This window comes from Harpia harpyja, chromosome 5, assembly GCF_026419915.1.
Source record: "Harpia harpyja isolate bHarHar1 chromosome 5, bHarHar1 primary haplotype, whole genome shotgun sequence".
In the NCBI taxonomy this organism is placed as follows: Eukaryota; Metazoa; Chordata; class Aves; order Accipitriformes; family Accipitridae; genus Harpia; species Harpia harpyja.
In genome coordinates this window covers 9,433,609-9,458,924 of record NC_068944.1, presented here as the reverse complement: position 1 = coordinate 9,458,924, position 25,316 = coordinate 9,433,609, and the positions used below count along the sequence as shown (strand labels likewise).

Below are 25,316 nucleotides of genomic sequence, written 5' to 3'. Positions count from 1 at the left end.
AAAAAAAATTAAATATGTAAAATTCAGTTTCCTCACAGTTGGTAAAACCGACGGCCTCGTGCGGGAACTGCTTCCCGAAGGATTTTGCCCTGGAGCCCCGCTCCCCTTGCGGCCCCTTCCCGCCTCCCTCCTGCGGCGCCTGACGGGGCGGCGGGGCCCGGCCCGGGACGGGGACACGACCGGGGGGGGACACGACGGCCCGTGGGGTGACCGGCCCGCCTCTACCGGAATCCGCCGCTCCCTGCCGTCCGTCATCGCGGTGCGCCGGCGGGGCGGGGCGGGCGGCATGGCGGCGGGCGGCGCGGAGCGGTACTTTACGCGCTGGTACAAGCCAGGTACCGCCGGGCCTGGGGGGGGGGGGGGGCCGGGGGCGGCGGGTCGGTGGGTCGGTGACGGGTGTTTGTGGCCTGTTGCAGACGTGAAGGGGCGGCCGTGCGAGGACTTCTGCGTGCTGCAGCACTCCAACAGGCGAGTGGTGCTGCCGGGGGCTTGGGGCGGGGTCCCGGGGAGGGTTGGATTGGGGGGGGGGGGGGGGCCGCCTTCGTCCTCTCCCCGAGGCCGGGTGCCTGCGGTCGGCCCGGGCGCTGACACCTGGGGAGGCTCGGGCTTTTTTTTTTTTTTTTTGGAGAAGGAAGCGGCAGGCAGCACTCCTGCTGAAACGCCTGGAGCGGGAGGGGTGCACGATAGCAGGAGAGTGGCAAATCTCAGCCTCCCTATAGCCTTCTTTCAATTACTACTCCAGTAAGAACAGTGGAGCTTGAACTCTCCCCCCCCCTTCCCCAATATGGCCCAGCAGGTGTTTTTAAAAGGCCCCTTCAGTGCCTGTAGCGCTGCCCTGGTGTCCCTGCATGCTCTCCTGCAGAAAGGGCCCGCTGCGTCATCTTCAACAGCAGAAGAGCAACATTTCAAAAGGCTTTTCCGTCAGGACGTTGAGAAGTAGTCTGTTCAACTTGGTTTCTAGGCAATTAATTGGCTCGATTTGAACAAACGTAGCTTTTTCTATATACAATTTAACTGCTTTTGCTTCTACGTTTGTGTACTACAGACAGTGAATGCAACTTTGACGTAGCTGGATATCCAGTCACTTGGAATAAATCAACCCTGTACCTGGTTTGGACTTTAATAACACGCCTTCCCTTCCCCAGCTCCTGCACCCCCGGCTAAAGCCTGTTCTGACTGCAGGGTGGATTGATGGCATCGTGAGCCTTTCTGGGGTGTTTAGTCCCCGAGGGAAGAACAGAACTGAACTTTACTGTCCGCACAAAAATGGGCAGTGCCAGTTGCTCACGTGTTGAGGGAAGATGAGGCAGCATTTGTTGTTCCCAGTGGGTTGCCTGCTCCTGTTAAGAATTCAGCGTAACGGGAAGGGTGGGCTTGGCGCGGGGCAGAACCGTCGCCTCGCTGCAGCCTTCAGCGCCGGGGCTTCTCCGGGGCTGTTCCATGCGGTTCGCATTCTCATTCTTCGGCAACAGAAACCTGAGTACCTGCGAAGAACAGGTACAACGGCAAGAGCAAGAAAGGCCACCCTTGCATCTGCGCTCAACGCTAAATACGTAGTTGTTAGTCTCAGTTGTCTGATATAAACAACAGTTTAAATCCTGTTGATATGGAAGAAAGGAAATGAAAATATAAACACTTAGTCAAATGTCTATAAAGATTATTTTGAATTCTGAAATATCAGGGCCCTTGGCTTCTACAGCAGCTTGGCCAAATGCTCTGTCAAGTATTTTACCATTATTATGTATGGGGCCGTGGCTCAGTTTAGTATTTCTAAGCAGTGTAAAATTCTCTGTTGATTTTTTTGTTTTGCCAGGTCTCGGCTCTAATAGATGACAGCTCAAATAAATAGATGATTTGTCATCTTCCCCTTAGAAAGAGGCGGGGGTCAAGAGGAGGTAGCTTTTCTGGCCCCTTTGAGCTGCTGGGGCACACTGAAAGCGTTCGCCAGGATCCCGCTCCCTCTCGCGGGGAGCTGCGCGGCAAGAGCTTCCAAAGAGATGTGACGGTGCGGGGAGATGGATGCAGCACCCGCAGGGAAAGATCTGGTTCTGTGCCGTGGTTTCTCTACAGTTACTGTTCTGTTAATTCTGGTCCTTGCTCTAGGTTTTAAACAGAATAGCTTCATCTCCATTCATTTATTGGCAGTTCTGGGCTCTCCATGGTTGTGCATTAAGCATGGTTCTAGCCCAGGGATGAAGGTAAGCCTAGGCGCTACAGCTGGGCTTGTCACAAACTCCAGTTTCATGACAAGAAATAACCCTCCTTTAGAAAAAGATAAAAATGCAAGCAGCGGGTTAACTAAAGCCCAGATCACCACAGGATTCATCTGCTGTAACTATTCCCCACTAACGGCCAGTGAGTATCTACTTCAGCTATGAGCAGACAAGTGAACCAAGTATGCTCCCATGGGGTACAACAACAGATAGAACAGCTCTAGCTTATTTAAAAGCTGTGGTTCCGTTTAAGAAGTGTACTGCTTTTGATGGTCCAGTCTAGTATCTCAAAATAAAGCACCTTCTGTGGGGGTTGCTTTAGGTCAGAATGCAATTTTCATTTGGTTTGGTACAGCAGACCAAGTAAGATGCCATGAAGAAAGTGAGTCCGATTTGATCCTCTATCTAACATTTTTATAAGTAAGCAGGAAACTAAAATTTGTCTCTGATCCACAGCCAACAATTATCCTTCATTAGCTCAGGTAACTTGTGTTCTCGGTTACCCTACTCAAGCCCCACGCTGTCACCCAGACCTGTCTGTCCTTGCTTCCTCGCCGAGCCTGCTAAGTGCCCGTCCTGTGACTCCCGCTGCAGTAAGCTGAACTATCAACAGCTTAACTTTCCTGCTAAACTATAGAGGCAAGAATACTCTGCTTTGAAGAGTGAAAGTAAACAACAGCTTTCACAACACTGGAAATCTTGCTAGCAGTTTAGACTAGGAGCCCAAATGAAGTAGTATCAGTTTTAAATCCTACCGGTATAGGTGGAGGAGGTTGTGGAGCTTGCTTAGACCACGTAAGAGCATGGCTTCTCACAACTACAGCGTAATAATTATGTTTCTTTTTGCAGAATCTGTGTCATCACCTTGGCAGAAGCCCATCCTCTTCTTCAAAGTGGAAAAACAATTAAAAGCATTAATTACCAAATCAGTGCCAACTGTAGCAGACTCCAGAATAAGGTCTCTGGGAAGTCAAAAAGGGTATGGCTTTTTGATTTGGTTAGTTTTCATTTTAATCTCTCACACTGCCTGAGACTTTCTGTCCTTTCTAGGATAGAAACTTACCAAGTTACCTTTGCATTTTATTTTAAAACAGCCCTTCCACAGCTGAAGAATTTAAACTTTCTCAGGAGGTGCCTGTCTCTCTGTCCCAGCCAGGGTCTTACAGAGCTCCTGCAGCACTGCTGGTTGCCGGTGTTGCTCAAACCAAGACTGACAGTCCCTGTTAATCATTTCTTTCATAGTGTACAGAGGGACTTGAACATCCCTGAAAAGATAAAAATTTGTTTCCACCAAAATGCCAAGGAGTTGGAGACTACTGTTTTTCTCAAACAGACCTAGGTAGCAGATGGGCTAGTTCAGTGTGTTTCATGGCAGGTTTTCAAATACGCGTAGTTTAACCTGGTTGTACTGAAATCAACAGTGCTGGTTTTCTCCTCTCTCCCCTGATTTTAATCTGCTCAAACTACAAGTCTGTTATTCCACAAGAAACTTAATTGTGACTAAATTTGTAAGCTCTTAACAAGCTGCTATTCGATTTGTGCACGTAACTAAGTTGGCATCTTCCCTTCTGTAGCAAAGCACAACTATGTAACTTGCAACGCCCTGTACCTATCTACACTCCCTTGCTTTGTTCTGAGAAGCTTACAAACAGGTTGCTGATGGTAATACCTTAAAAAGCCCTGTGTAATTAAAAGTATGTATATATGTTTGTTTTATTTTTCAAATGCAGGGAGCTCAGTTTTTAACAGAACTCGCCCCTCTGTGCAGGATATCTTCATCAGATGGAGAGGAATACACTATTTATAGGCAAGGTTTTTCCCTTTTTTCTTCTTACCTTGACATACCATGCACTTCGACTGAATCTAAACACTTTTGCAGTTGTATACGAGGGCGACTGATAGAAGTGAATGAAAACATTCTTAGTAATCCCACTATTCTGCAAGAAAAGGTAAGACACTTTCTTGCTTTTTATTTTCTAACTTTTATTTCACTGCTAACTTCAGTCTTGCTTTTTAGCCATCAACTGAGGGATACATCGCAGTGGTTCTACCCAAATTTGAAGAAAGCAAGAGTATAACTCAAGGACTTCTGACGCAGAAGGAGTACGAGGAAGTTTTGTTGAAACGTCTTAATTCTTCTTCATGAAATTAATTATACAGTTATCTGTATTTGATACTAAATAAGCTACTTCTATTGTACACTGTAACTTTCATGGTATTGAAAGGCCTAGAGCCTGTTTTTAAAAGTGGAACTTAAACACTTGATTCATACAAGAATAAACCAGTTCAAATAGTTTGTATATTAAAATTTGCTTTCTCTTTTTCTCTGAATTCTAGCACTACAATTTTTTAAATAAGCACAGAACGGTATGTTGGAGAGTATTTGTGTTCCACAGGCAGCTTTGCTTCTGCTCAGTGCAAGCATAATACGTACAGAAAAATCGTATGACTTAGCCATCACTTAATTTAGCTAAACTAATAAAATACGAAGTTTGACAAAGGTGAATTGAAAACAAAAATGCAACAGAAGCCTACGTACAAAGAGCAGATAAAATTGAAAATATGTATTTCACACCAGGTTGTATTTTCATGGCATCCTGAAGTCAAATAATGCCCTTTGTACAGAAGTTTGTCATAATCAGTATCTATTTTCTTAAATTTTAAATGGTATAGTGTAAAGTCTACATAACAGTTCAGTGCTTCTACATGCAATTCAAATTCTGCTCAGTAAGTTTTAATAAAAAAGGAAGCAACAACTGCCACCTACAAATAAAGATGGTAAAAGAAAAAGGGGTTGAGTCAAGAATACTAATCACTTTTAGAAATACACTTTTGGAACTATGAATCATGTCAACAAGATTAAAATTCAGCGGTGCAGCTATTGAAAGAGGGGTTTTTTCCTAGAACTACTTCACTGCAGGTATAACTTGTAACTAAGATCACATTTCAGTGCTTTAGCCTTTCAGACTATATTCCTGATTCTGCTTTATCAAATACATAGACTGAAATAGGCCAGAGATGAGTTTACAGACTTCAACAGTAGTGTTACATATAGCATATGCAGCACAAGGTTCTTTATATAACATGTCTATTAGCAGCATCTTTGGGTTGAAACATCCATTAAGACATTCATAAGCATTAATTACAAAACCGGTATCAATAGTGAGCATAGGAAAGGCATTCACATTATAAAAATACATAACAATTAAGCTAGTTGGTGGTGTAATTGCTAAGTAATGGGACATCTATTAGATGTGACAAAGGTCAACAGTTTTAATTCAAATTAACCTGGTTTGACTTTCCACAAATGAAAGCAGTATTGAAAATTCAGCAAGTGTTATTTTCAAATGGGAGTTCCTGCATTTCTAAGTGCTATAATTACTTGCTCTCTAAAAACGTCATGTTTGTTACATGATTTTCTAAAGACTTGATGCCAAATGTCTCAGCTCTCCTTTCTGGAGTATGTGCATTTGTACCAGTTCGCATTCTGTCTTCTCTCCACGGTGGAGCAGGTTTAAGACAGCCATTTCCTGCTTTATTCTGTATATTAAAAAAAACCAAAGACTTCTTAAAAACAAAGAAAAGAAAAAAAACCACAACCAATAACAACAAAAAAACCAACCCAAAAAACTTTAAAATACTGCAGATGAACCAAGTACCTTTCTCAGTAATTTGCAGCAAAGTGGAAGAAGTTGGCACAACAGAGTCATCACGTTCCTTGTTTTCAGAATGCATGCATCAACCTAAACAAGACAATTAAGAGTAGCGTAAGACCACTCATTACTTTTATTAGTCAATTGTTCAATGCATGAGATGATAATCTATTTCAAACTTGAATAGGTAATGTTTGTCCTTCATAAATCCCTTCTAATCAAAAGGGTTTGCCTACCTTTTTTGAATTTCTCTATATAGTATGCATAAAGCAGCAGCATCCCTTCTGTTAGCCGAAGACATGAGCTAGGAAGCAGAAGGGAATGACACACACCCCAGGAGAAGGAACTAATAATAATATAATATTAAACAGTAATAGAAGTGTCTTGGAAAGGAGCTCTTACCATCTAAGTATGATTCATCACAATTCTTCATGTTTTTCCTTCTGTTTTATGTCCTGTCAGCATGATTTAGAAAGCCATGCATCATGTAAGCCTTACCCTGGTATGAGTTACACTAAAAGTTAGCTAAATCTTAAAGCACTTGAGTTACACCTCAAGTCTAACCCAGCACAGATCAAGAGTCTGGGTCCTCAACATTAGTTTGATAGCCTGTTATCACTATGTAGTATCACTCTGTATAAACAGACTGGAGTTCCCATTTAGTTTAGATAGATAGATAGTGTAAACCAAAGCAAGCAGTAGCCCTGAGGTGCTCAGTTTGGTTTTGAGTGGCTTGGATGCTCTAGCCAGTTTCAGTCCCTGCTGTAATATTGAAAACATCTTTTCCATAGCTCATTGGAAACAAACATCCAGGTGCACAGAAATGGTCTTGCTCCCATCGATCATACTGCTGCTCAGGGATACTTTAAAAGTTCTTCAAAAAGCCTGACCTCTATTCCCCGCTAAGGTTTGCAGATCTACTTCTCATGGTAACAATGCCAAAGCTTTTATGGTAGCTGTATACATATTTACTTGTAACAAATATGAATAATATCAGAATAAACTCTCTACCTACCGAGAAGCAAGCATGTATTTCAGTAATAGAGTCTTTGGGGTCTGGAATTTGTTTTATGTTAAGCATCAATAACAACAGAATAACAATAATTATTACAGTGGTGGAAATACAAATTACCTTCATTAATACTTTGATCACTGAAGTCTTTTCGTAGTGAGGTACACTTAATTACAGTGCATATCTCTCTGAATGAAGTTCTAGTGGATTACAGTATTATTATATACAGTATTATTCCATCTCGTATTATTCAGCTGAAAATTCTCAGTTGCAGCATGAGAAAATTCCTGTACCTCTCTTTATCTAGTGAGTAAGTTGAGGGAGATGTTGACAGAAGTTCTTTGAAAAGAGTTCTCAGCAGCAAAAAGCAATATAAAGTAGTGGAAGCCTATGGACACCTGTCCACATTTGGGTTTTTTTAAGAGTAGTCCAGGAACATCATTGTCGTGGGAAACACTTCTGTAAACTCTCTCACTAACAGCGAAATCCCAAACCCAAAGAATAATTTCAGTACTTTTAGTAACAGGAAAGAAAAAAATCCTATTACTTACCTTACTGATTCTTAAGACTCTAAAATTGATAAGCTAAGGGTAGGGAAACTGTTCCTTAAAACATTAATATCAATGATCTGTCCGTGGCCACTGGGACAGTTATACATAACTTGGATATCCATGCTCCCTAAAGAAAACATTCATATAAGCCTGTAGAGTAATACTATCCAAGCTATCCACTGGCAGGCTTCCATGTATGCTGGGTGCCAGTGTACCATATTTTGCCTCCTATCAAACTCTCAGCATGAATGAGGGGGTCAGGTCTGGATAAACTTCACTGAAGCCCTTCTCTGGTAGTGGGGAAAAACAAGAAAAAGGAAAAAAAAAAAAAAAGCTAGAAAACAGTAGCACCCACGCTGAAGAAAATCCCTTCCTGAGACAAGACAGTGCAGTAAATGGCTTGGATTACAGTCATCAGCGACGGATGTCCCAATAGATAAAACATTTTCAGCAAGGGGAACAGTTCTTGCTGTTCTTCCTCTGTACTTCACACATCAGCTTCTCAAAACGTGTTAAGTGCAAAACAGCACTTCAAGTTGAAGTAAATTCGTCTTCTACATAAGGAACACCAACGATGACATACTGCACAGCAGAAAAATGCTTGCACAACAGCATAAAATTTTGTACTTATTAATTTTTACGGTCCTCTCTCAGTCCAAGACGTTCAGCTGTCATGAACTGTTTCATATTTTAACAGGAGCATAAATTCGTAAGTTACTATATTTCAAAACAAGTTAGGTTTTACTTTCAGGAATATATATAATTTTTGCCTTACCTTCGTAAATGTAGCACTTTTACCCTGAACAGAAGCTTTAGCTGTTATCTGGAGCTGCTTGCACATAGAGATCAGTTTTTCAGCCTCCAACAGAAGCAAAGGTTTGTCATCATCATGTACCTGAAATGTGTTTCAGGAAGACAAAACCACTCTGTGTTAAAAACTCTGATATTAAGTTAATGGAGAAGACGGCACAACCAGCTTTTAAGCAGTATGACTAGTGTCATAAGCTGAATGGCTGTTTGAGAGGTCATACATCACCTGATCAGAAAAGGCATGAAGAGCTGAAGCAAGCTTTGTGCCCTCTGTAGCAAAAATCTGAAAGGGGGAGAAAGCATGTAACAAAATGAACCACAATGAAAGACGAGGGTCTTTTTCCTTGTTGTTTTAATAAATCGCGTGCTATAAAGTAAAAAGGTAGCAGGAAATATTTGTGATAGTTGTATACATTTGTAATTAACAAGTCAGCCATTTGCAGTGACTTCTGAAATAACAAGCTGCACTACAAATTGCCATTCTCCCAGATAAGCAAAGTTTAAAGGCTTTACCTTTACATATAAAAAAACCTGACTTCCAATTATTTTTTGCACTGTAGCAGCTCACAAGGGTTTTGTGGGTAGATGACACCTGCCATGTTTTTTTATTGTCCTGACAAAGATAACCAGTCTCCTGTTAAACACAGGCACATATCTTGGAAATACCATGCCACATTCCTTCATTTGGCTCCTTGTCTTGTGTTTGCATTATTCAAATGTTTACACCTTCTTTCTTTCCCATGAAAATACTGCTGCTCAGACTAGGATGGAGCATCCGTTAACACTATCAGGGACTGAGCTAACTGACACAATAAATACTACTAATGCACTGAAGTCCACTATATTTGCCATAATGCCAGTTTGCTATTCCTACCCCTAGCTGGAATCTGTCAGTTTAATGAACACTGTCTTAATCTACTACTGGAACACTGAAAAGTTAGCTTTCAGGAAGTACGTACCAGAGTTAGGCTGCTTAAAATCTACAGTTGCCAGTCAATTCATGGTACACTGTACTTATGTGTAAGGAATCAGAGAGTTAAGTTCCAATTTGTTCTTCACTCAGAGCGCCTAACTCCTGTGTTGTTAAAAATGTATTACCTCTGCTTGATGAAATAAATCTTGAGTAGTTTTCAGAAGTCCTTCTCCTCTGTGGGAAATAATGAAAGCAGAATATATGCCATGTATAGACTGCAGATTATTTTGCCTGCTACTTGCACAATTTATAGTATTTCTCTCTCTCTCTCATGCTCACTCACACCACTGAACTGTAAAATATCACTCTTTTAGAAGATACTATGCACAACAATAACTTACTACAGGAACTGCATTTCAAAATATTATATAAACACCTCAGTGGCTAGAGCACTATTGGGAAATTATCAATGGTTCAGCTCTCATCAGCTGAACAAGGACAGAAATCCATGTCTCTGGCATACTGAGTATTAGTGGACTAGCAAGTAAGAAAAAATCTCAACTCTTATAAAAAAAAAACCCTGAATTCTTCAAAGAAGAAAGGTGACATTGCATGGACAAGTTTCAGAACACCTTTTAGTACAGCAAAGATCAGTAATTCTAATCTAGCTATATACCTGTGCTTTAATTCTCTTAATTTTAACAGTATTTATGAACATGGTTCTTAAAATATTTTCCGTAGCCAAGAGATATTTAAATAGCTGTTCTGCACAAAACAGATGTTTAGCACTTAAAAAAACACCCTAATTTTATTATTAAACAGCTTAGAAATTTACAAGAATTTATAAAGCGTAAGGATAGACATTAAAGCTCCTTTCTGAATGTGTCTCAATTATTATACTCTGAAAATGAAGTTGTCTTATTTCTTATAAACACTGTTAATGCTCTTCTTCCCACCAAAACATGCTGCATACAGTGTAATTACCTGGTAAACAAATACATGGAGTAGGCCATACTTGACATGCCTTGTCCATGCTGCACAATCTCATTCTCCTGATCCTCCCATTTCTCCGTCTCAGAATCCAAATCAGATGTGAGGAGATGCAATTCTAATCCAAGTTTTGCAATTTTCGCCTGTTCCTGTAAATGGTAACCATTGTTATGGCACTTGAAAATACATTCTTCAGACAAGATAAAAAAAAAAAAATTAAAAAGTTTTTTTAATAAAATTATAGCATCTTACCTCAGTATCTAGTTTGACTGGCTTTAATGCTTTCAGATTTGCATTATGCTTCTGTTTCAAACAAAAAATAATATTTTTAAATAAAAGGAAATAGAAATCATTTTACTAACAAATCATAAGAGGTGGCTCTAAACTCAGAGGCAGGCTTTGCAGGAGAGTTCCAGTGGTTCAGACAAACTTCTCCGTAGAAGCTGAGAACCTGTTCTGATCTGGCTGTCCTCCCAAAATGGCACGTGCAAACAGGGTCTGTGCCTACAGACACCCTAAAGTTTCAAGGGAAAGACCTCTTCCACAGTTCACAGACTCCACTTCCTCATGCAGTACCATCTCTTCCCCTTACCCTCTAAATCCTCAGTAATACTTAGGACTAAATAAACAGTCTTAATCAAGTACTATTGCACTGATTTTTCCATCAAAGATGATACTGATACAACAGGGACTTGGAAGCTGATTTAGCTAGTAGCAAGCTGATCTAGGGTACAACCCATGTAAATGCTAGTGTGATGATGTAGCTCATTACTCTGTGTCACTTTGTTGAAGTAGCTGGAAACAAATACTGACACTTTGATCTTTTTATGGGTTTCCTTCTTTTATTTAAGTAAGTCATGAGCTATCTGAAATACCAGTCTGGCTACAAGCCAAATATTGGCTCAGATTAACTAATAATTAGTGGTACTGATGTGAGTGGACTATCTGGTTAGGCAGAGCTTGCCAACTGTCTAACACATAGAGAGTAATACATGATTTGTTTCAAATCAATCTGCATGTAGAGAGTAGCAGTTCCTGGCTTTAACTTCACATGCTGGTGCTGTCACTGTGCAAAGACAGCAAAAACTAACAAACATGGCAGCCACAGTCCACATTCAGAAATGGCACGGGAGCACAGAGGAATGGAAAGTACAAAGCTGGTGTCAGAACTTGGAGAGGTGTGAGCCACTGGAGGAGGCTGGATGGTAAGAGTGCAGGACTAAGATCCTTGTCTGAGAATCTGTAAAGAGCTGCTATTCATTAGTGGGAGTACTTGGGCAAATTAAGCTCAGTAATGCCTGCAGGGGGAAAAAAAAAAAAAAAAAAAAAAGGCACTATTCATTGTGAACAGCATCAGAAATAAACTCCAGGTGCAGTCTCCATCTCTCACTTCAAGAGTTTGAGCAAAAATAAAATACTACTATTGAAGTTCCTACTGCAATTTTCTGCTCAGTTTAGCTTTCATGCCACTTCTCTTTTCCCATCCCAAAATTTTTAAGTATTCTGAATCTTATTGACTACCCAGATTAGAAACCGTAATTCCGCCTGTGTATTAGAAATGCTGATCTCATATTGAAAGATTTAGTAAAAGGTGTAAGAACTGATACTCCTAATTGTCATTTAAGTTTGACCATATTGTGTATTAGAAATGCAATTCAAGAAATGCTGGTTTTAAGGCAGAGTCTCAAAAGAAGAAAGGAACACAAAGCCAAACTAGATTTGTACATAAACACAAACTTTGGGCTACAAGGTATGGCAAATATTTAAGCTGCTGAGTGAAGGGTGTTCAAGAAACCCAGCACTCTAGCACAGGTAAGTTTTTCTATCCACCAATAACTAAAGAAACTCAGAACGTTTTTCAGATTTGTAGTTTTCTCCGTTCTAGTGTTCACTTACACTGTTTGAATAGGAGAATTGGTAAAAAACAGATAAGCAGTTATTTTGCTTTTAGAACATGATTTGACACTTAATACTATAGAGAAAAACACACCTGTGCATTAAGCACACACATGAATCATCACTACTGTGTCCTCAACTACGGTGTACTCTAAGATGCCACCCATTACCAGCAAACAGCACAGTTACAATTAAACAGACGTAACAAAATACGTAATCTAATTAGATCGACAGGAACAGTGTGGCTTTTGTGCAGGGACAGCGTGGGCATTAGCCAGGCACAGCAGACCTCTGTGATGGCAGTAGGGAGAGAAGAGGCAGTAGTACCGAGAGTCACAGCACTGGGAAGAGAGGCAGTTCCAAAGGTTAGTGCATATAGTTAGGCAAAGAAATTACTCCGTGAAGAAACTCTGTTGTCTTATGGACATAATCTACAGTTCCTGTCTACTTTCAAACTGTATATTAATCATAATTTCCCCAAAACCATGCATATAGCAAAATTCAAAAGAAGGCAGCAACCCTTCAAACAACAACAAAGCAGAACTGTTTAAATCCTGGGAACAAAGTTCTTATTGAAAGTATTTTTAAAAGGCATATGAATCAATAAGTGGCAATCTGACTTCTTTAAATTTTGACTGAAGTCCAGAAGCTATGTAGCTTAGTCAAACCAGTGAGGGACAAAAACCCCATCAAAAGTCACTGAACCTATCTATTTTCCAGCCTCAATAATATTTAGTTCCATAACTGTGAAATTCACCCATGCTCACCCAGCCTAACATTATATTCTATTTAAATCTATAGATTGGATTTATAATGTATGACCTTTTCTCTTTTCATTAAGGGTCAGAAGTAGCATATTGTGTTTGAAGTCACAGAACTGCACAATGGGAGACATGGAGACAGGGGATCATTTCACACCCAAATTCGTCAACACTACAGGTTAAGGAAAGAAAGCAAGGAGAGAAGGAAACAAGTTAGAGCTTACTGTACCTTCTGAGACCATTCTTCCCCTTTTTCCTACCCATGAAAAGATTCAGTATGTAGCAAGTGAATCAAACAACTGATTACATGGTACTAACAAGGTTTAGGAGGTTTCCTAATACACAGATGCTCTCAGAAACAATGTAGTATCAATTATAATCAGCTAAGGATATTAATTACCTCACAACTAAACCTGGACATTCAGTGTAGCTTTTTTTCTCTGCATTAAAAACATCTAAGATCAAAGAAGGAAACAAGAACCCATTATTTGAAGAGCCTACAACAGGCTCGAACATGTCCATTTGTTCCGAATAGGTCAACTTGGGCAACAGTATTAAAAAAATCAGATTACCAAGACTTATTTTCAGTATGTTGCACCATATTCTTACTGCTTTGATAGTAACAATGCATTTTTTATTATATAGCATGACAGTTGAGTACGTGGTAAAAAATGTCATATTAATGAACAGGAATTACAGCTCATGTACAATCAAAGTGATTAAAGTGTATTAAGTAACTAGTTACCCTAGTTTTCAGTTTGTTTGTTATTCATTTAATAAATTGACAAAGTTTGGTATTTTACTGTCAGCCATCCAGTCAGGATGCATGTTACCAAGATATTGCTATGTCCTCATCAAGGTGTGAAAAGGGAAGAAGTCAATTAGTTAATAGCCAATATAAAGTAAATACAACAATCCCAAAAGCAACTTACCCCTGGTCTGGGCAGTGATAGGTAGACACGCTTCTCTCCTATGAAGAACACACATATTTACACCAAAATTTGTATTCAGATTTTAATCAATGGAATCACATGCTTTACTTCATCCTTCCTTAAGTTGCAGTACTCTAAAAGCAAATTACTTACCTGTAATTGCTCCTCTTTGAATATTGCAGAGGATTCCCTCTCTGTCTTGTGCTTCCAGAGAGAGACAAGCCAAGAACTCTATACTGTTTGGATTTTAGCTCTCAGCAATTGGCAGTTAAGCAAGCTCCTCTGAACAGTTTCTCTCAATAAAATTTCTAGTCCCCTGCATGCAATCCACAAGCAAGTAAAGAAACTCTCTCCAATGACTGTGTAGCTATCGCTACATGCACTCATTTTGTTGCAAAGTACAGCACATACAATAGTAGTTCCATGTAAGGCTTTTCTTGGCATGGGTTGGATGGTCTAAAATTTGGAGTAGGCAATGCCACTAGTGAGAAACACCTAGGCAGGTTTTTCTAAGTAATGCCAATAAAACCCTCATGTTGTACCGTACTATACGTGTCCCACATGCATGGTATTTTATGAAGAAAAAGGTTCTATAGCATTTTACACACTTATTGAATTATTTCTTATAATCCCAGGAGCCTCAGATATTCCAAGTCCAAGCAAAACAAATGGAAAAAAAAAAAAGTATCCTTTTAGGTCTTACCTAAAAGTGGGTAAGAAGAGTTTATTGGCAAGAGGAAACAGTGCCTGGGTTAAGAGCCTAGGATTAGAGCTCCAGTTACCAGAAGACTTAGTTATCTAAGAAGACTTACATTTATTACAACAGATTCAGGAGAAGAAATAAAATTAAAATAAATAAAAAACTTAAGAGCTAGTGAAAAATAGATTTTATATAAAGAAACAAAGGGCTACTATAATGGATATCGGTACCAGGTTTGCATACAGATGGTGCATCTCCACAGACAAAGGACAAGCAACAAACCCCCTACAACTGCTATTTCCTCCTCCTGTATCAACTCCTAGAGAAACTCCATTCTGAGTCCTCAGAATACAGTTCTCTTGTGCATTCATCATTTTTTTGAAAGTATGCTCTTTATCTCCTGACACCACAGAAAGATCATGAGCTCCATGTTTAGGCAACTGACTCCTAAAAAACAGATTTCAGTAAGTTGACAGGAGTCCCTCAACCCTCTTGATAAGTATGAAAAATGTAATTCTTCCTTTTTAAGATCACCTCTTCCTTCCTCTACCCAGTTTTGCAAAAGATGAAATGAGCTATCAGGGCACAAGCTGCCTAACTATTTTTCTTCAGAAGGCAGAGTTACTCAGATATTAATTACCCAAACATGCATCCAAGCAAGATTTCTCACTACAGACTGATACAAATGATGAGAAGTGATTTACTACATCCTATGTATCAAAACATCAGCTAAAGGGCATGTAAGAAATCATGTAAGACGTAGCAAGAACAAAAGCTAACTTGTAAGTTTAAAATCCTGTAGTATAAAAGATCTCGTTGGTGCTACGTAAAAACCTGTTGTGCTATGTTAAAAAAAAAAAAAAGTTCAAACACAGAAAGCTTTGACATAACAAATGGAATACAGATACGTAATGAGAGGACTTACTACTCGCACACACCAGCTGGGCATTCAGAATTATGGAAACCAAACGGAAAGTGGTGGTGAACAGAAATAAGAAAAAAAAAAAGTTTTTGTTCTTCAAGCAATTCCCATTATTTGCCTTTGCAAGGTTTGGTTGCTCACCATATTCAGAAAGAGGATCTCACTATTTATTTCTTGGAACATTTTAAAAAAAACCCCAACCCCAAAAAACACACAGAGAAAAAAAACACCTCACTGCACCCACTGATACCAGACCTTTCAAAGGAGCAGATCAACTCAGGCCAGAGATAATCCTACTTCATCAGAAAATACTTAATTACATCAGTATAATCACAGAACTTATATCTGACTCCAGTAACAGAACACACATATATACTTCTTCAGGTATTTAATTTCCTTACTTTGTAAGTCAGATCTTTGCTTACTAGCAAAAGGCTTTTCACCATATTATGAACTTCCTTTTATTTATTCGAGTCTGCCTTTGTTTTTTCTACTGTTTTTCTCTAATATGTTTTTACTTTTTTTAAAATCTAAAATTAATTTTTATTATTTCATCATCTTTGTCTCCCAATTTTCCACTTTCTAGTAGTTCCAGTCAGGTTTTTCCCTCCAAAATGTCTCTATTTCAACTTCTAAATCCTGCTTTTGATCTCACTTCTTATCTGAGAGTAGGATGGCTGCACCCCTGCTTCACCCTTCTTTCTGGAACTCTAATTTCTAAATTCTGAAGTTCTCATCTGTATGCCCTATTCATCAACTATGCCCCCCCAAAATCCTCGTGATCATTTAACTCCCCTCAAATTAAGCAGGCAAAACAAAAGGGGAGGGCAGAAAAGGAATTTATCTTCATAAATCACTCTCTCACTTCTGACCAAGTTACAAGGGAGCAATCTGGGGATTATTCACATTCTTCTCCAGCATGTTGAAACCAAAAAGTTAGGGTGGAGAAAAAAAAAAAAAAAAAAAAAAAAAAAAAAAGAGAGATTGGCTGACATCCAGCAGATCGGATCAATGAGAGGCACTTTCGTTAGGTGATTCATCTCAAAGTGCAAGAGCCTCCCAGTTAAATCTCTAACCTAAACTACCAATTCTGAGAACTAACTGATCCCTCCGCAGCTGAACCAGCCCCCCCCCCCTTCCAGCACCAACCCTGTGCAGAACAGCCCCCCCCATCACCCTAAAACCTGTGTCCTGGGCTCAGCTGGGATGGAGTTAATTTGGCCAGGGAGCTGGGAGGGGGCACAGCCGGGACAACTGACCTCAACTAGCCAAGGAGCAAGAGATGGGGTGGCGAGCAGTTGCACTGTGCATCACTCCTTTTTGTACATTCTTTTATTAGTACTATTGTTGTTGTAACTTCTCTCCTTGTGTTGTGCCAGCAAACTGTCCTTATCTCAACCCACAAGGTTCCATTTTTTTTTCCCCCTTTCTTCCTCTTTCCTGATTCCCTTCCCCATCCCGCCTGAGGGGCCGCCTGGTCCTTTGTTACTGGCTGGGCTGAAACCACGACAGTCCTTTTAGGCACCCAACATGGGGCACGAAGGGTTGAGATAACGACAGATTTGGCCAGAGTGTGTTAAAACAGACTTGTTATACACATTTCTTACATTAGTTAAATAGTCGCTGGTCACATTGGCTCATTTGTTCACATGGTTGCGTTGTGTAAGTTCTTACCTGCTCTATGTATTCCCTGCGGTGATGTTTATCACCTCTGGCAGAGGGATCTGGATTATCATTTTGCTATACTGGGTAATGTCAATTTTTGAAATGATTACATCACTGGTCATGAGGTTAAGCTGGTATTTTTACGCAACACTGATATCATTCCTATACCTTGGGCGCCTTCTATCTGAATTTATTGGCAATGGCACCCAATCTATGGGGAAGTCAGGGGGGATACTTCCTCCAGTTCGCTCACCTCCCCTTCCTGCTCCAGGGTAATTACAACAGCTTTCGAGAATTCTGATTATCCTTGGGATGTGCAAGCCAGCATGCTGTTACTGCTATGTCTCCTGAATGTGTTTCAGGTCTTGTTTAGGACTACAAAAAATTTTTTTTAAGAATACGACCCAGAGATCTGCCCCAAGGCTGGATATTCATGGGTGGCACGGCATGTGGGAGAATATGGGCAGGTATCTAGAGAACTTCTCACCTCCAGTGGCTTGGAACTTCACTCCCGAACAACTACAGGGCCCTGATAAAGTGGTAGAATATTTGAAAGGAAAATGCTGTGGCTATTCCAGGGAGCCACAACTTACCACACTGTGCTGGGCACTGGCCAGTATCTACCAAACACTGCTCAATATTACGCAGCACCCTCAAGGGGAAAGGATGGAAGACAGACTTACAGGCACCGTGGCTACTTAAACCCCAGCAACAGGCACTGCGGCTGAACCAGAGAACCAACCTGTGCCAGTATCACTCGCCCCTATACAGAAGAAGAAATACACAAAAAGAAATCAGTTTGCTTAGTGAGGGATGAAGGTGAACCACGGTCATCAGGAGAACAGGAGGAAGAGGCAGAACCTGAAATAATCACCCAATCTCTATCCCTGAGTGAGTTGTGCGATATGCAAAAAGATTTTGGCAGCCATCCAGGTGAGCACATTGTTACCTGGCCACTCCGATGCTGGGATAATGGGGCCAGTAGTTTGGAATTAGAGGGTAGGGAAGCCAAGCAGCTGGGTTCCCTGTCTACGGAAGGGGACAATGACAAGGCAATTGGGAGAAAGACACAAGTCCTCAGCCTCTGGAGGCGATTTCCATCAGGTGTGAAGGAAAGAGACCCCATCAAGGAAGAACATCAAAACAACCTGCAGGTGGATCAGGTGGACCTGGACTGACAACATAAGGGTGAGCTATTTATAGCTCCGTGGGCCCATAACATTTCAGGTCATCAGGGAAGAGATGCAACATACAGATGTGCTTGTGATAGAGAGGTGGACTTGACCATGGACACTATTGCGCAGGTTATACATGAATGTGAAACGTGCTGCAATTAAGCAAGCCAAGAGGATAAAGCCCCTGTGGTACAGAGGGCGATGGCTGAAATATAAACATGAGGAAGCCTGGCAGATTGACTATATCACACTCCCACAAACCCCCCAAGGCAAGCGCCATGTGCTTACAATGGTGCCAACAACCACCGGATGGCTGGAAACATATCCCGTGCCCCATGCCACTGCTTGGAACACTATCCGGGGCCTTGAAGAACTAGTTTTATGGCCACATGGCACCCCAGAAAAGAATTGAGTCGGACAACAGGACTCACTTCCGAAACAACCTCATACACACCTGGGCGAAAGAGCATGGCATTGAGTGGGTATATCACATCCCCTACCATGCACCGGCCTCTGGAAAAATCAGACAATGCAAGGGACTGTTAAAGACTACACTGAGAGCAATGGGGGATGGCACTTTCAAACACTGGGATACACACTTAGCAAAAGCCACCTCATCAGTTAATACTAGACGATTTGCCAATCAGGCTGGCCCTGCCCAACCAAGACTTCCACAAACTGTAGGAGGAGATAAAGTCCCTGTAGTGGGCATGAAGAGTATGTTAGGGAAGACAGTCTGGGTCAGTCCTGCCTCGGGCAAAGACAAACCCACCTGCGGGATTGCTTTTGCTCAAGGACCTGAGCGCACTTGGTGGGTGATGCAGAAGGATGGGGAAGTTCAACGTGTACCTTGAGGAGATTTGATTTTGGGAGAGAATAGCCAGTGAATTAGACTGGGTGATGTTATTTGCTAAATAACCCTGCCACTGTATGTCTTTACATCTATAGTGGCTATATACCATATCAATGGTATTACCTTAAGAATTACCCAAATGACTGAAGGATAGACTTTGAAACTGAGCGAAGCGCAGCAGTGATGGAACTTTAACTGGCACCCAGCAATTTCCTCAAGATCAACATCTTCAACCCGCAGACCATGGGCGTAGGTTGCGCCAAATACACCAGGTGCAAGCTCCGGAGGCAGCAGGCAACAATCCAACACCATACACCATCTCTCCTACCCTGAAGGACTGTTATGACAGACAGAGCCCCAAAGTCATAGATTAAGTAAAATCGATGGACACAGTAGAGGGATGGACCATAGACTAAGGGAATGCTATTCATGTGGGTGGGTGTACATATATATATATACATATATATATATCTATATCTCAAAGACAGGGAAAGTGGTAGCGATTAATTGGAAAGTGTAGGATCTGGCCATGATGTAGATGGTATAGAATAAGGGGTGGATAATGTCCTGGGTTTGGCTGGGATAGAGTTAATTTTCACAGGAAGCTGGGAGGGGGCACAGCCAGGACAGCTGACCTCAACTAGCCAAGGGGCTATTCCATACCATGTGACATCATGCTCAGTATATAACTGGGGAGTGGGCTGGGGGGTGGTCTCTCACTTGCTCTCTGTGGGGGAAGTGGTGGAGCATCAGGTTCTGGGTGGTGAGCAGTTGCACTGTGCATCACTTGTTTTGTATATTCTTTTATTAGTACTATTGTTGTTGTTGTAACTTCTTGTGTTGTTGCAGTAAACTGTCCTTATCTCACCCACGAGGTTCCATTTTTTTTTTTTTTTTTTTCTCCTCCCCTTTCTCCTTTCTGATTCTCCTCCCCATCCCACTGGAGGGGGTGGGGAGGAGTGAACAAGCAGCCTCATGGTGCTTCATTGACAGATGGGCTTAAACCATGACAAAGTGTTTTAGGATTAAGCAAAAGAAGGCAAACGCTACCTCGCTGTACAGTTTGGCACAGCACAGGAACATTTTCAAAGTACACGGGAGGGTCACTGAGCTGTGGTGTGCTCATCAACCTCCCCCACCCCTATGTGCATGTGCACCTCCCTCCCCAAGCCAAGCCCATTTCAATTTAGGCATGATCTGGTGCGATTACATTAAAATTGAGTAAAATATTGCTTCACTTCCAAGCTAAATCTGGCTCTCTATCAATGTGAGTTTTGGCCTCAGTATGAGAAATACTTAATTTGCTGATATGAAAGAAACACTGGATACGGAGTTATGCAATTGCTCATAAAAATAAAGAAATGAGTATAAACAATGTGAATCTACTGTAATCAGAAAAATGCTTCTTTTATTTGATGTGTCCAGCACATTTAGTCACCATTCAATTTTTGCCTCTTGAGCTGTATTCTGAACTCACTAACAAAGCCAAACATTTAAATTCGTAGTACAAAAATACAAGTTTTTAAACCAAGGAGAAAAAAAAATATATATACCTTCTTACTGTAATTCTATCTTGTTACACACAACCACAATTCTACTAGGAATAAAGCACTTGTTACATTTTAGTCTGTAAAATAAAGACACTTTTACCAACCTCAACATTAAGACAAGTATCATGAGTTACAAGAAGAATAAAATCTTGTAAAATACTGTGAAACTTCATTGTGTTTGGAGGCAAAAGTTTTGTGAATGCCACTCTTCTAATCTCTTAGCAAACAAATATTTTAGTTTATTTATTGGGTCATCAGTCGTGTTTTCTAGGAGAAAATAATGTTGAAAGTGGCAAGGTAACTTTAGGATATTTTCTGGAAGCAAAAAGGTGTGGGTATTTGGGTGAAATTTTTTTCCTTTCTTTTTTTTTTGACAAGAGTCACTCTGAAGTCCAACGAGAGAAAACAAGCAAACAAAAAAAAAGATCAGCCCACAATACAGAGGAAAACTTTGTAGAAGACAGGTGGATATAGGAGACCAGATTATTTCTAAGGAGATAACTGACAGTTAATACGAAACAATCCAGATTCAGAGAGAAGTCCCTTACTGGGACAGGCCATAAGACAAGGAAAACAAAGGCGTGATTTCTTAAGCATCGTTTTGGCAATACAAGACCTAACACACCTGAGGCCATATAAAGAACAGAAGCTTTGCTTACTATCTTGCCAATGGTGGTATCGGAACACTTTATGCTGAAAGAGAGACTGAGACATTAACAAGAACAGACTCATCTGGCTATGCCAAACAGGAGAAGACAGTCTTCACTGCACCCAGGCCCACACACGCTATAGCCTCCAACATGCTCAGCTACACCTACCCATTCTCTTCTCTCTCCTTCAAGCAATGACATTGGGTTGCCTTGTGAAATAATGCTTTAAAGAAACTGAAAAATACCATTTGCAGAAAATGGCTGTTACCTGCTGTCAACAGCCACAAGAGGAAAAAGTTACTAACTACAGGAGAGGCTGGGAATCTGCCACAACACTTCAAGAACTATTTGTTTGGAGAGCCAAGTATATGCTTTGCTGTGGCTGCATGATTCTCATCCTATTATTTTTAAATACAGTAATACATATATATGTATACACACACATGCACACATATATATAAATATATAAAATTCAACCCTGCTAGACCATTGTATGAATATGAAAAAAAATCAGATACTGCATGATCAGCCCCGCAAATTCCAAATATTTTGTAACACATTAATGTTAGAGTAATACCATATTTTAAGTTGCACTATATAAAATTTAATGCTATGTTTAAAGAAAGTCAGTACGTCCTTGGCTCCCCAAACAAACAAAAAACCCACTGAAAGTTAAAAGGCCCATAAACAGATCTCTGATTGCTACACATCCTTATATGGCATTCCAGACCAAGGCGGAAGAACAAGTAGGATAACAATCATTTATTTCTCAAACGCCTCAAATTCCCAATAACCTGCGCTACACACAATTATTGTAAACCCCACTCAGAATTTCAATATATGCTTTCCCTTTACAAGTCTTCAGGCTCACTCACACATTCACCTAGCAACCAGCAGCAACAATTGAAGATATTACTGCCCTGTGGTTGGTTGTTTACTGTCCTCACAACAAAGCTCGCAGAAAAGAACTGTTAACGCAAAAACCTGATCGAGTATAGGAAGTTAAACTGACAAAATAAACTCTAAAAATGAAAAAAGGTCTCACGTTAATAGCAAGATGAAATATTGTATCATTGATAAAGTGTCATCTAACCTGAATAAGGATTTACTTTTTCTGTATCTTAGATACAAAAAAAATGAAGTCCCTGTATTTAACTAAATCTAAACTTTTAAACCTGAGTGATTTTCTTAAAAATACAAGACATTCTTTATTATTATATATTACATTCTATCTGTATGCAATTATACCTGAAAGACTGAAACAAACACGTAGCCGCAAGAAGTATGACAGGCTACACTAAAGACGTAATTTGAAAAAAAATTGTTAGACAAAAATGAAAAACAAAATGGCTTCCATTTTAAAGGTAAATTACCCTATGCTAAAAGTAAACACAGAATTTTTTCTTAAGATTCCAAGGTTTTCTTCTACATGTTGTACAAATACCAATAAACTTACCAACCAGAGAAAATATCCCAAGATTGTGCAGAGTCGTCAGAGATTCCATCCAGGAGAAAGGACAGCAGTTTAAAAATCAAATAACTACATTCACTACATTATGAAGTGAATACAAGGCAAGCTGACAGTATAGAATATATATATGTATATATATTTTCCAGAAATACAGGAAATGAATTAAACATGACACACAATTCAAGTTATATGTTGATTGTCATGAACTGATAGGTCCTAGACAAACCAAAAGGTGGGATGAAAGCCCTACACCCCTAATATTTGGACACTGCTGCCAAAGAGCTGTGTCGAATACTTCTGTGTCCTTTGAACAGTTCCATTTGATTTTGCTGGAACTAATCACAGTGCAGAAACTTAAAACACACCTAATTTTACACATCAGGCCTTTACATTTTTGGCTGTTTTTCTTTGAAAAAAATCCAATAAGCACTCTTAATTTGACACCTATACAAAACCAATGTATTTGTGTATTGCCACCTAGATTCCACATTGCCATATGGGATGTGGGACTATTTATTGCGGTCTTCTCTTAAGAAAACAGTATTTCCTAAATCACACTTAAAATTCTTAGACTACATGTTTTGAAAACTGCTTTTTTTTTATTTCTACATAGCACTCTTACCTCTTCTTCCTTCAAACACATCATTGATTTCTCTTAACAACATAGACATGTCACTCAGTTGAGACTCCCAGGCCTCACAGAACACCTCAAGATTTTCTTTTGCAATCTTGCTAGATGGATGTAATGCCAGTGTTTCTGCAGCAGAAATTATCTGGACAGAGAACAAAGTATTTGCTACTGGAAGTCCTAGCACATAGTGTTGCACATAAATTTACAAATGCCTTCACAGCCAAAACACAAAATTAAACTGCTACTATTATGTCTTTTTAGTGTATTCATCTGACATTTGCAGGCTTGATGATCTTCCTTGTGCACTCTTTTAGCTACCACCCAACATTAAAGTGTTAACACTTTCTTAGACTGCTTTGAACAGTTCAACATTAGGTCTCCAAAAAATTCATACCAGTAATTTTTATTGATTTATGCCCAGTAGAAGTGGTCAGATAAAAGTTAAACATACCTGTGGGCCAGTGACCTGAAACGTATCTTCTGCATGTATGCAAGTAATCTCGAGGGGCTCAGTTCCAGAAACGTGCCTCAATAAGCGACACATCTAAATATTTTTTGTAAATTTAAAGAGAAGATAATGGTAAAAAATATGCTTTAACTAATAGTGAAAAACGATGCACATGCACAAACACACACACACAAAGTTATTTATAGTCCTTTCAGAAACTTATTGGGGACCACACAACTGGGTGTTTCTCAGGGAGCATTTACAACAAAAAACAGGGCTAAATCCTGACTTGTAATGTGTAGAAAAATCACCAAGAGAAAGAAAAAGTCTTAATAAACAAATAAAAATAAAACAACAACAATTTCACATACTTATGACTGAATAAACCTGAAAGTAATCAGACACCTACAGAACTTGGAAAAATTGTACCATAAATGACTTCACCAAAACAGGCTTACTTGGCAATTAGCAACCATGTGGAAAATTTAGGCTTTCATCATCCAGGGGACCGAATTATCTTTGAGCAAATCAGTGTCAAATTAATTTAGGGAAGAAATACCGCTTCCTTTTGCATTAAGCAAAATGTAGTAATCCTTTTTTTTTTTTTTTTTAAATTAATATTAAGAGTGCACTTTGGGTTGAGAAGAAACATTGAGTTTTCAGATCAAAAGGAGAATTTAAAAGACAGAGACAGCACTTATGAAACTAACTGCACTGTCCATCATCAGAAATGCTATAAGGCCTCACATACAAACACTATGTAACCTCATGGTTATGCTGGGGGGGGGGGGGGGGGGGGGGGAATAAAAAATCAGTGTCTCACTGGAACACTAATTAGTCACAGAAAAAGAGAACATCAAAGCTGGAGTTAAAAATCCACAGCATTGATTTGCCAGTCCCAGAATTTTAAGTGTTGCTTCTGCATATTCATACTTCTGGGATGAATCCTCAAGCCCCATATGATATCAGAATTTTTAATTAATGAGTATTAGATGCCATGCAAGTATAGCTGCTAGCATCACCATATTCCAGATCAAAATGATATATCTTTGTATGTCTCCTACTGGTACAGTTACTTCTGCTCGTCTGTCAGACGAGAGAGCAATAAGGTATACGTGGCAGGCATCCTCTCCACAGGCACGCCTAAGAGCCATGATCTCTCTGTAGTCTTGGAAGTTCTATTTGTTCACATGTGTGAATACTACAATACGAAAGCATGAATGTATTAGTACATGAAACATACATGCTGCTTTTCACAAAGGAGAAAAGGTTTTCAGTGACCCTCTTGACTCACAAAAACTACACAAGATCTTCAAAACAGTCCAGTTCACTGCATTAAAAAAACCTTAACCTTACATTCCCAGCATTCTTAAAACGTGTCTTTGGAGTCAGCTGTTGCTGGAAGCCTACTGCTTGAAAGAAAAAGGCTATCATCTCTACTTGGATCTAGAAACCTATTTTTTAATGAATATTTTAGCCCCTATATATATATATATACACACACAGATTGAGTCTAGATC

General features: G+C 40.0%; 2 protein-coding genes across 3 annotated transcripts in view; one reads left to right on the top strand and one right to left on the bottom strand.

Annotated features, from left to right (window-relative positions):
* Positions 1–250: 250 nt before the first annotated feature.
* ABITRAM (actin binding transcription modulator) lies at positions 251–4,521 on the top strand. 2 transcript variants are annotated; one of them, XM_052787307.1, is made up of 6 exons: positions 251–335; positions 417–468; positions 3,063–3,192; positions 3,944–4,010; positions 4,083–4,162; positions 4,231–4,521. In XM_052787307.1, exons 1-6 carry the CDS (start codon positions 287–289, stop codon positions 4,357–4,359), a joined length of 507 nt encoding a protein of 168 aa, XP_052643267.1. In that variant the 5' UTR covers positions 251–286; the 3' UTR covers positions 4,360–4,521. The 2 variants fall into 2 exon arrangements, with proteins under 2 accessions (XP_052643267.1, XP_052643266.1); XM_052787306.1 differs by having other exon boundaries at positions 3,944–4,162.
* Positions 4,522–4,581: 60 nt separating this feature from the next.
* Positions 4,582–25,316, bottom strand: part of CTNNAL1 (catenin alpha like 1) — a 62,018-nt gene continuing 41,283 nt past the window's right edge. The window contains exons 10-19 of the mRNA XM_052787305.1: positions 23,800–23,892; positions 23,340–23,490; positions 13,732–13,769; positions 10,395–10,445; positions 10,137–10,291; positions 9,338–9,386; positions 8,466–8,522; positions 8,205–8,324; positions 5,873–5,956; positions 4,582–5,753 (exon numbers count right to left, since the gene is read on the bottom strand). Of these exons, the coding sequence (XP_052643265.1) occupies positions 5,592–5,753; positions 5,873–5,956; positions 8,205–8,324; positions 8,466–8,522; positions 9,338–9,386; positions 10,137–10,291; positions 10,395–10,445; positions 13,732–13,769; positions 23,340–23,490; positions 23,800–23,892 (960 nt within the window). The 3' untranslated portion in view covers positions 4,582–5,591. The remainder of the gene's footprint in view (positions 5,754–5,872; positions 5,957–8,204; positions 8,325–8,465; positions 8,523–9,337; positions 9,387–10,136; positions 10,292–10,394; positions 10,446–13,731; positions 13,770–23,339; positions 23,491–23,799; positions 23,893–25,316) is intronic.

Bases quoted from the DNA above. Each gene is read 5' to 3' on its own strand.
- ABITRAM (XM_052787306.1), top strand. From the start codon at position 287: ATGGCGGCGGGCGGCGCGGAGCGGTACTTTACGCGCTGGTACAAGCCA. The intron at 469-3,062 runs GCGAGTGGTGCT...TTCTTTTTGCAG, and splicing joins GTGCTGCAGCACTCCAACAG to AATCTGTGTCATCACCTTGG. The intron at 3,193-3,943 runs GTATGGCTTTTT...TTTCAAATGCAG, and splicing joins TCTCTGGGAAGTCAAAAAGG to GGAGCTCAGTTTTTAACAGA.